The sequence below is a fragment of the Ylistrum balloti genome, unplaced genomic scaffold (assembly GCF_031769215.1).
Source record: "Ylistrum balloti isolate Yb309-2 unplaced genomic scaffold, AGI_CSIRO_Ybal_v1 Utg370728, whole genome shotgun sequence".
In the NCBI taxonomy this organism is placed as follows: Eukaryota; Metazoa; Mollusca; class Bivalvia; order Pectinida; family Pectinidae; genus Ylistrum; species Ylistrum balloti.
Genome location: NW_026782431.1, coordinates 265,234 through 277,437, shown reverse-complemented (window position 1 = coordinate 277,437; position 12,204 = coordinate 265,234). Strand labels below are relative to the sequence as shown.

General features: G+C 33.8%; 1 protein-coding gene across 1 annotated transcript; it reads right to left on the bottom strand.

The window, feature by feature from the left end:
* Nucleotides 1-371: 371 nt before the first annotated feature.
* Nucleotides 372-11,446, bottom strand: LOC132557816 (uncharacterized). The gene is made up of 2 exons (XM_060222343.1): nt 11,348-11,446; nt 372-743 (listed from the first exon to the last, which is right to left on the bottom strand). Exons 1-2 carry the CDS (start codon nt 11,444-11,446, stop codon nt 372-374), a joined length of 471 nt encoding a protein of 156 aa, XP_060078326.1.
* Between the last annotated feature and the right edge of the window lie 758 nt (nt 11,447-12,204).

Genomic DNA, 12,204 nt, shown 5'->3' with positions numbered 1-12,204 from the left:
GTAATGTTATGGCTGAACATAAAAATGTCACAGTTCATCCTCATGATGGTGGGCGTTTTTGTTATTCTTTTTGTTTTGCATATGACGTTTATTAAGTAAGAATGTGCTAGCAACATGAACATCTTTATTAACAGCAAAGAAATAAAGAAAGTATTGAAATAACAATTTTGGTATATCAAGAATGAATGCTACCAAGTAAATAGTTACAGTTTGTTAGTTAATTTTAATGTTTTGAATTAAATGCATGCCAAGTAGTTTTTGAAACTTCATTACCATTTTATTGACAATATTTTAGAATGAGCCCTTTGTCTACGAAAGCATTTTCAAATGTTAAGATTCATATGGCGAGAACGCCCAAATGTTTTGCGATTTCATTTTCTACCAAATCCGCCGAAATAACTCCCATATGATATAGAGTCAAATGGGCGTTTTGACAACACATGGGAACGCTTGACGTGACCCTCGTACGCAGATAATTGTCGCAGCAAGTTCAGAAGCAAAGATTTGATAGCCATAACGTCTTTTCCTGTTGTTCTTTTCTGTTGAGGGAGACTCATCCTCATGTTTACGGCATGTTCATCAACCGGCAGTGTATCATCGAAGAACCCTTCTTTAACCACGAATGACGATTGTGCTGGAAGTTCGTTTCTTGGCACGTAAGTATAAGTTGAATCTTCCATGTCAAAACAGATGCAATAGTTGTCTGTTTTAGATGACGGGAAACAAAGGAATCTGCCATCGTCCTGTTAAATAGATGTAAAATCAACATAAAAATTTGAAGCGATAGATCACATGAAATTATTACAATTACCATAAACTAGATGAATTTCTGCTGAGGGCGCAGAAAACACATAAAGAGAGCGAAGAAACAGCGTTATCAATCCCATCAGTGACATTAAAAAAACATTAAGATAAATAGATGCATGTAAACCAACTAAATTATTGCTTCGGTAACTGTAAACACATTCAAGGTTAACACTTTGAAAAAAAAAACATATTTCTGTTGAAGGTTTAATATGTTCTATGTTGTATCGTTAACCTGTCTGTAATGATTCTTTAAAAACATCTTTTAATTATTATTTAGAATCGTACAAAAGACATGTCAGTTAACACCCCCTTTCAATACAGTTAGATAAGATACAATAAAACAAAAACAAATTAATCAAACTGGATCGTGCAGCTGTTTTCTCCTTTCAGGAGGTGGTGTATATCCATTGTCAACTTTTTCACCTTAATCAAATGTGATCATTATTCCTACAAATATATGTAATATTTACTTATAAAGTAGCGTGTATCTGATTGTCATGAAAACAACATTTCTTATACTAGGCTTTTTGCTATCAAAGATAAGCTACAGTGTAATTCCTGAAGCGTGGGTTATCATCCTATAGGAGTAATCTCATTATACATATGCAGCAATAATGTTAGATATATACAGACACGTGTTCCGTGCCAGTGACATTTTTAGTAAAGTATTTGTCTATTGCATGGATATCGCCTAGGCTTTTGGGAAATCAATTTGTTCCAGGCGACTTAAACTACATTCAATAAAACATCGCTTATCCAAACATCATCCCAACGTATTTTATAGAAGAATTTGGCATAAATTGTCTGGAGACAAAACTCACGAGAAAACGGGATACAGAAGCAGTGTCCAATGAAAATTTCCACAAATTATTTCAATTGATGTATTTCAGTCGAATCCCCACCTTCTATAGGTATGAAGCCCTTTTGTCGTTTATTCTTTCATGATATAACATTGGACATGTGATATTTTTCAATGAATTTATTAATGTCATTTAATGACGACTTTTCCAATAGCGCTTTGATAAAAACATTTTTGATATGATGGCCTTAATTCAATCACTTGTTGAATCGCATATAGCTGATTTTATTCAGGAATGTAATTTCCAATTTTGTTTGATACATTTAACGGTAACGTGTTCCCACGTACAGGATTTTTATAGCCTTATCTTTCCGAACTGTCAACTGACTAACCGCAAACTTTAAACATCTTCAGAACAAAATTGCAACAGCGCCATATTTTGTCCAACATTTTCAGAAAACATCTTACTCTCAATATAATATCAGTTCAGCTTGGAGTATTTCTGTCCAAATAACACTTAATATTGTTAACTGTTGATAAAACACATTTTGATCAAGGTTGCTTTTTCATGGTGAAATGTTTCGACTTTCATTCAATTTATTTACATGTTTAACATGCATAAAAAGACCATAAGGTGATCCAGAACATCAATGTCATATGCGTCAAATGCACTTGTAATATCGTTCACATATGTAGGCTCCATCCAGCATCCGACATAGTTTACCCTCTGAATATTTTTCGTTAATGGCTATATATCAGTTGTCATGGTGATCTCACTGAGAAACGGTTATTTTCTTAGTGCGATATGAAACTGGACTTTCATGTTGCACGTTAGTTCCGATGTTGTATACTTTGTTATCATTTTAGAACCTGTTATTACTAACTTAGATTGACCAAGAATTACATGGCGGGTGTCGTCGATGATGAAGTAAAATACGCTTACTCTTCTGGAACGCCTTGTCTTATTCTCCTTCTCTCTTTTTTGTTCACAATGAGTTTTGATTATGATTTGATAATGATTTTGACATTTTTGTATTTTCTTGTTTTTTCACCTTTTTTTCTCATTGCATTCATGAAACTTAATAGTGTTTAAATAACTGAATGAGAGCAGTGTCCTGTCTTGAAATATTAATGTTCAATTAAAGCGCTCCACAGCCAAATAAAATAAACAACTACCTTACAGATAAATATAAATCAACTGAGCATGTACAACACTATTTTTCCTAGAGACGCTGAATACCTATCGAAAGTCTCATACCGTGAGGAGATTTGATGCTTACTTTGGTATTTAACTTTTATGGTGACATTTTTAGAGATATCGGTTTGGAAGATTATGGACAGCTTTCATGGTACCCTTTATCATCTGATATGATACGTGTTAATATATTTTCGATGTTAATTAGTATATCTGACGGCTTTGATGGAATTGACACGATTAGCATTTGAGAGCATGACTATTCTTTTTGCATATATGAACTTTCACTGGGTAAAGATACCATAATTGAGTGTGATTATTGCTTCCTATGTGATGCAATACTTGTTAATTTATTCGATTGGTATTGAAGACTTAGGGATAACAGATTAATGTATAAAAAGTTATTAGTTCCTCCACATCGATATGGTGTGCAGGAAATTCAAATCTGTGGTAGCAAAGAAAATAATACTGACATTCCTATATGAAAATCGAGATGACATGTACAGGATTGATAAATGCAACATTTACTGAAAGAAAGATAACACTTCAGATAAAATTTGCAAACGTTGGGACAATCCTTCAAACTGACCTACATATTTATATCACTCGTGCAATAAATTTACTGTCCTATAATAACTGCGTGGTGACAACAACGACTGATTGAGATATATATGATGAAGTTAGGGAACGGGACGCGCAGAAGCAATTTAAAACGTATCATGCGTGACGGTATACTATCAATTCAACTATCCGTCACTGTCGGAAAACTTTAAACTGTTATCATTTGTCACTTCTTCCTGCCATGTAACCATTTAGTTCGCGCGGTGATATATGGCTAACCGTGAAAATTCATCTATCATTCAATTTTGTAATCTTGTAAAAACTTTTTTCAAGGACGGTGCTAATGAAATGTTGGTATCAGACTAAAATATTCCCTTCCTTAAATTTTTAATAGTAAGCCTATTAAGAGTTCACAGACATTCACTGAATGGCCTTAGGTATAAATGTCATGCAACTGTCGATTAGACAAATCGTTGCTAGGGATTATAGTATGATTTAGATGGGATATATCAGCTGTATTTACGTGAACAGAAAACATGACATATTAGGAGTGCAACAAGACCAAGAAAATACATGTCAACCAAATGTTATTTCATGCTCCATTTCGATGAAACGAGGGCAAAATATAACATAAAATGAAGACTTTTTAACGATTTACAATAATTTCCGGTTTTTAATAATCTTATCCGCTTCTCAATGCCATACGTTAATGTGTGACATATAATTATCCAATAACATTTTTAAAGGATGAAATGGTGTGGTACTTTATTATTCTGAAAGACATTTTAGCCTTCAACACATTAACACAATTCTCTTCCTCCCTCAAAACACCGCACCTTCAAATACACAGACGATAAATCAACATTTCTAATATAATTTCATGTTATGAACAGTAAATGGATGACACAAATAACACGGCAATGGACAAAGACATTTCTGCTTTGAAAGTAGATAATAGATTTTAAGGGAACAGTAATTAATGACCGTGATATTTGATCATTTGATATTTCGAAAACAGCTATAAATTTAGTGAGCTTGGAGTGTATCCATGGATGTAAATTATTAAAGTATTTGTGAGAGAGCACATTATAGTAAGCATTGTAAATAACATATGCACTGATAAAACATGCTCATGATATGTATATGTATATCGCAATGTTCCCAGCTTCTGAATATAGAAGCGTGAAATACAGGTACTTTATTCAAACGAAAAGAAATACTGGCCGTTTGATTAAGCCGTTACGACTGGTGAGCAAGTATTTCGAATTTGAAGTTCTATGAAAGTCCTGTGTAAAGGTGACATTGACCTATCGACATCAGTTTACATCAACTTTCGACATATTTTCATGTTAAATCATAATAGATGGGCATTGCATTGTTGTGGCATTGAATAGACACTACATGCACATGGATGTAAAACTTTGAACGAGAAAACTGATCAACCCATTTCACATCAAATAGTGCTTATTTCCTTGCATAAACAAAACCCGACATGAATTTTCGGATTCGGTATGTAGGACTTAGGGAGAAAATTGACGTATAAAATGAATCAGTGGTCAACATGACGAACGTCAAATCAACAAATTGTACATTTAAGTGCTTTGACTTTCGTTTATCGCGGAACATCAATGTGTGTCGATAAAGGAAACGTTTCCCGTGGTACTACAAGAGGAGAATAAAACTGACGTTGTAGCTTTCTATGTTTATTAGAAGAATAAAATAGTCTATGTTGGAGGTAACTCTTTGTTTAATGGCAGACGTTAGGTAATAAACACTGTTTCTGTTATATCAAACGAACATTAAAGGGAAATGACACAATAACATTGCTACTATAAACATTATTCCTGTGATGTTGAAATCGATGGTATATCTTCCACCTACCGCAATTATCACACGATAGATAGTTACGTAAAGCGATGAACAATACCGTTTATGACAAGTGACTAAAATATAACCAGGTGAGTAACACTAGGCTACGTTTATCACTTCAACTGGATCGAATTAGAAATCTACGCACTGACGTCATCATCTACTAAACTAAAGTGTGGTTATTTAGGGAAAGATCAAAGTTACAATTTTTTACGATAAACACATAGGCACAGATAATTAATTGTGTGATTCAGGCAATAAAAACTACACACGGAGAATGAAAATGGAAAGTAAAAAGACAAAACACATTTACATGAGAGTAAATACAGGGTTAGTACCATAGGCGATACTCACGGATAATCAAAATGGATTGAACTTTAAAAGTTAAACAGGGAGAAACGAAAACACCTTCCGCAACATTAATGTAATTTCAGATGCCAAGATTAGCCCGAGGTTTTACAATTAACAAAGTAAATGTAGAACGAGTGCTGAGAGTTACGCTGAAATGTAAAAATTCGATCACTGAGAAGTTATATAATAGATGTATATATATATGTATGAGTTGTGATTTTCATTGATATCCACATCAAGACAAATGAACATATTAAAGCAAACCTCAGATTGTCTAATAATGCTAATGTATCAGAAAGAGTAACGAAATTACATCGGGTTAAGATCGAGGAGACTGTCGCATTGTGTTAATGCAATACGCCATCCCTGTATTTAATAATGAAATGGACAGAACCTGAAAAGTCTTGTAACTTGTTCTGAGCAATTCATTGATTAATTCAGCATCGTATAGACACAACATAGGGAGCTCAGGGGAAGACAGGGTTTGTTCCTACGAGAACCTAACGTATCTATCTACAAGAAATCAATCAACTTGAGCTGTTTTTATGAGTAATGTATATTTCATTTTATGAAATCTTGAAAAACGAAAATAAATGCAAATATTTATAAACATTTACATCATTGACATATTAAAAAGTAACGTGTTGATTTGTTAGTGAGGATATCCATTCTTCTCGACTTTGTTGACGAACCTTTATCTAATGTATACAGGTTACATTGCTTTCTCGATTACAGGCTTTGAACGTCTGATATAAACCTTGAATCAAATAAAACAAATCGGCATACGTTGTAACAAGCGCCGTCTGTGTTAGAAACACACGTAGTCAACCTGATCATTCTTGGTTGAAAATGAGCATTTGCTTTGAAGTGGAACTAATTATTCCTCACTGGTTGTAAATGTCCTATAATTGCTGCTAATTATTAGTATGAGCACGCGATGATAATTGTTTTCCGTGACAAGTGCTTAAGGTTCGTCATACCCAGAGGATTCGCCACAAATTAAGATAGCATGGTCTGGAAGGACAATACAGTTTATACAAAAAAAAACTTACTCCAGGCGGTATGATTTATTTATCTAAATGATAATTAGCTTTAAAGTGTCAAAGGTTTTATTTGCTGAAACGTTAACTGGACCTCTCGCTCTAAGTGGATTACCAATTAACCTCTTTCGAGTGTTATTCTTTATAACTGAGGTCACGTGTTTAATATGCATCGTGATAAAGATAAATGGGTATCAGTCTGACAATTTTCGTTTTGATATTCTGTTTTTTTCATATCATTGTTAAACTAGCAAATAAGTGGTATCAGTATCAATTTGTATAAGGAACTTCTGAATTCTTTCCATTTCAATCAATACAAAAATGTGTTGTATCTATTTCCTGTTGCATTATTATATAACAAATTAACTGTAAAATATAAAAAAATCACTTCGATACATTGAAAAAATATCGAACAGTCAATATTGCTGAAAGCGTTCTGGAGAATGGTGTTTACTACTATGCTATGTTATGACAAATATTTTTAATCAGACGCAGCAAAATTGAGGTTTTCTGACTTCTTAACGACTGCACTTAAACATGACCAATAGTGTATTGACATTCAAGAATATTAACTTTCAGTTTTAGCTACGGGCTTATTTGCAGCTATATCAGTGCTCAGATGGAATTTTGAATCGGATATCGCAATTGGCAATTTGAGGCAACGTAATCAAGAAAGTTGAAAGCATTTTTCAAATATTTTGCTCTAACTACTTATTAGAAGAAACATTGTGCCCAAGACCTAACACTGACAATTTCAGCTGAAGTAGTTGATGCCTAAGTATTATAAAAGGCCATTGTCGACGTTTCTTATTAACACAAACCGATTTGTTCTAAACAATTTACAAATTGCCGAAGCATTTTGCCATAAAAAGATATCACAACACGATTGTTTCATTTTTCCCTAATTGAGTAGAAATGGAACATCCGCGTCGCGATCTGATGGTTTTTTTTTTCGAAATTTCACAGAAGCAAGAAAATACCAACTAATTTTCATCAACCTGTATCTCATGAAACTCTGCTCTACAAGTCTGTCCGTCAGTTGATATCTTCTTGCACGAAAACGTTGATAATTGGAGCAGGCCCTTTAATATCAATTACAATATGTAAACACCATAGGTTGGGGACGCAGGAATAGTTTGTTTTATCCAGAAATGAAAAAAAATGAATAATTCACAATAAGGAATTTGAAATCATCACGTTTATGCTTATGTTTCTTTAATGAGCCCTGGCCTCGTATGAAAACAAAGACAAGTCAGCCAACAGAGAGGCACAGTTAGTTCCCATGTCAATATTCTGTTGGAATATCTTACCACCGAACTCGACGAAGACATGTCAAACAGAAACCTGACGATTTTAAGTATTATCGTATATTTCAACTTTGTTTTGGACGTATTTTTTCTCGAAATACACACCAGTATAGTTCACAATATATTTATACCGCTGTTCACCTTTCTGGGGAAAGAAAATTTCATAACGAGAACGAATGCATTCCTTCAGTTTTGGAATATGTTATGTTGGCATACAGAGTAAAATTATCAGACGTTCTTACAAAAGTAATGTTTTAGAAAAGGGTGCTGAAGATAGGTCAAATGATCGTTTAAGTTCTTCAGTATCAACCTACAAATAATTCCACTTCTTAGGAAGTTTAAGAATCCAATATAATTTAATGATGTCCTAATCCTTATCATTATTAGGCAGCCTGAATGATCGTCTTACCCGGTACAATGTCTTTTCAGCCCTGCAGACACGCAGAAAAAAAATGTTGTTGTAGCCATTTCACGATGATAAGAGGCGACTAAACTAATTTCCTAATAATTGTTCTCTCTTTTATAAAAATCTGTTTGCTTTCTTTAAAACAGTTGTTACTACTCCATGCATTTCTTTCAGCATTATGACATACGTAGCGAAACGACTGGTTCACTCATTGTCAGTATAATTCTACCGTATGGGATATGGATGCTTTTGGCAGTATACTTCAGTGTGGTAGCACTATAAAGTCGGCTTCAGTTCTGCATTGTCATAAGGAGTCACTCACAAAAATAACAGTCTCCCGAAAACACTCACAAAAATAAATCTCCAGAAAACACTCACAAAAAAGCACATGAACAGTCCTAGCTGTTGATAGGAAGTTAAGTCATATAAACCAAACTAAACCAAGGAAGCTTAGATTTTTCTATATCATTAATCAGTCAGTACATTTTTTTGAAATATAGCCTGTTTGTTAATGTATCTTCAATAATTCTGCTGCTTAACTATTCATGGTAAAGCCCTGTTTATATAGTGATAGAACTGCTGTCAGGAGAAACATCTCGTGATTCTAACACCAAATGGTATCCGCCTAATGCTTGACGTCTGATTTTCAGATTGTATTTATATTGTACATACGTTATGTTAATATGGTGTCGATATTGATTTATTTACTCTGGATTTATTTGATTAATTAAAGAGATTTCTACATCAAAGCGCCTTCATTTGTATCATAATCTCTAAGAGTCTTAAATGATTGCCACAGTAATTCTATGTACGTAGTTACGTGTAGGTTGACGATCTGTGAATTTCATTGATATCAAGCATGGCGTTATAATGAAACGTTTTGTTGGGGTTGATCATCGTGTTAAGTGTAGAGACTATGCATTGAGATTAAGATACCATTCGAGCAGGTTACAATTTAATGATATAATTATGGCCACGTTTATAGACATCAGCAAACCGAAACTTAAAGTATAAAAACATAATTAAGTGCAGCTAATTTATCAATTTATAAATATGATTATTGTTTTTTTTATATTACATCGATAATACATCGGTAAAGGAGAATGCCGCTGAATACAAATAAAACATCAGGTCCAAGAACTAAGATTCAGGAGTATGGCTTGGAATCCGATTTTGATAAATTAATAAGAAAAAGGAAGGGAAGTTTAAGGTATGATAAGGAAATCGGGATTCTAGATGCAAAAATCAGCAAAGCGCTATCATGCTGGATGCACAATAGTACGTCCGGTGGTTTATAACTTTGGTTTGGGAACATGGCAGCACTTACTCGAATTGACAAAGATTTACATTACCGGTGTCGTAGACGAAGCAGAAGACGCTTACTGCATGGGATCGCATGGTCTAATGCTCATTGGATTTCTTCTGTTCATATTTGGACCAAATATTATCGATGTAGCGTTTGAATGAATATTCTCTTGCCGTCTAATATTTGTTGTTTAAATACTGATTGCATCTGATGTATTATTGACACGACAGAACCGTGCATTAACCAATGTAACAGTTGCTTCTTGTAAATGGCCGGTATAAAACAACACATGCCTAAAGGAGGTACTCCTCTGATGTTTTGGCAGGAAGTAGGACTTAATTCAATGAAAAAATAACTCCAATTTAATATCTTCGAGTTTTGTCTTTGATATACTTAAGTATCTACAGCTCTACTGATAGATTGAAAACAGGTGAATCATATGACATTTACAAGAAATTTCGGTCGTGGATGAATTTTTTGACGTCAGATAACAGCGTCAACGTTTTCTGGTTGCTAAGGTATTTTTCTTCAGTATAACTCTGAAAGTCTGAGTAGATCTCAACTAGATTATCACCACAAGTTACAGATTTCAAATTCGTGAATTCCGACTGGGCGATCAATTTCCCGAATTTGTAGGACCCGAAAATAATTTTTTCAGCTGGTTTCTTGATCTTGGGGGGAAAACTAGCTATTTCAGTGAAAATTGCAAAAAATAAACCAACCTCTTTGACATTTGTTTTTCAAGTCAAATAAAGGATTTATATAACTTTTGGAACATATTCATTTTTTGGTTGCTATGCCGTTTAGAGCTAGATCAATGGAAAAGGTTCAATTATCACAGCATTTTGTTGTTAATATCCAGGTATCATACACATACTTTGTAATGAAAGACTAATATCTATTTCAAAGATGATTGCCGCTAACATAACAGAGAGCATCTGTTGTTCAGGAAGAATTAAGAATGAAAGGTGGAAATGAATTATCTCCTGTTAACACATTCGAACGCCTGTATCGGAAAAAGTACATCTCGATTGTTTTTCTTTTAATCTGCTTTCTGACATCAAACCTTTAAAAAGGTATCATCAGAAAAAAGTCTAATACTGATTTTTTTTACTTCTCAGAGAAGTACATCCTTGAATTATAAATCATATTCGTGAAATAAAGAATAAAAATTTCTGAAAGCAATAGAAAGAAATCATGAATTCTGTAGTGACTATAGTTCCTTCTGTTAAAGTTACACAAGCTATACATCTAATGAAGTAATTCATGCAGAAGAAGATAGAAAGTATGAAAACACATCAAACATAATTTAAATAATTCTTTTAAGAATTCTTCTGTAAATAAGCTTTTTTATTTTAATATAATCTAATTTTATATAAATGGCTATGTTATGATGTATCTCATATATTTGAAGGAAAATGTCTTTATTGTACCGAGCTTAAAGATAGGAATTAAATGTGAGAAAAACTCGCTCCCCTCCGAGTTCAGAAATTGAATTTCTGTTAATGCAAACTTGTTAATGTTAAAAATATTAACATGATGGTCGTTTCAAAAAAATCTTGATAGTTAAATTTAAAAACATCAAACATGACAAAACGAAGTTACAATTTAAATGAGAAATAAAGTTTCAGATTTATATGGAGAAAAAAATGGTGTATGTTTCCAGTACACGTTTACAAACAGCACTTGAGTTTAAAATTCAATACCTGTATTGCACGTCCAAATCCCAAGAGAACTACATCCGCAAGGGCAAGAACGATTCCCACTTGAAGAAACTTCCTTAAACACGGCATCACCTGAACCATGATACTGAATGGCTCTGAAATCACGCTTACGATGGCGTTTGGTTGACAGCAGTTGTGATGAGTGACTAGCGAGGTGGCTTATATACCCAGTCAGATAATATGAAGTTATTGAAGTGTTAACTACCGACCAATTGTTCAATTATACAGTGAAGGATTTACCAATAAACTATCAAATATTCATTCATCAACTTTTCTTACGACACTCTGATCCTTGACTACTCCGACTTCCGGCATACCCGTGAGAGTCACGTGCTAGGGGATGTAACAGGGTGTGCTGTGAATGCGTGGCTGTTGACTTTAACATATCGATTTTTTTACATGTTGTGTCACGTGCTCAATGTCGATTGCATAGTTAACACTGATGTATGACGTCTTTAGGTGTTTAAATAATCCCCTTCGGTTCTTAATTTGAACATTGACGAGAAAATTCTGATAATTATGTGAATACCTCCCAAATCGCAACACCAAACCCTCAAGTATAGTAAATAGCATGCAATCACGTAAATAAAATGATAAACAGGGACTTCCAGACTCTCAGGTCTCTGATTGTTAATAATTGTTAATTAGCTCTTTGAAAGTTTTCTGAAAAACGCCATGTGAGCATTGTGTGCGTTACGTTGGTTCGAAGTCAGATGATGCCAGGAGCAACATTTGTATCAGCAGCTATCAACACTCAAATCGTGATAATTTTATCTGAGAATTGAATGTGTTGGTGGTAAGTAACGTGTGATAAATACTAACTGCAGGAATATCACACC

Coding starts and splice junctions, on each gene's coding strand:
- LOC132557816 (XM_060222343.1), bottom strand. CDS start 11,446: ATGGTTCAGGTGATGCCGTGTTTAAGGAAGTTTCTTCAAGTGGGAATC. Junction 744..11,347: donor GATTTGGACGTGCAATACAG/GTATTGAATTTT, acceptor TCTATTTAACAG/GACGATGGCAGATTCCTTTG.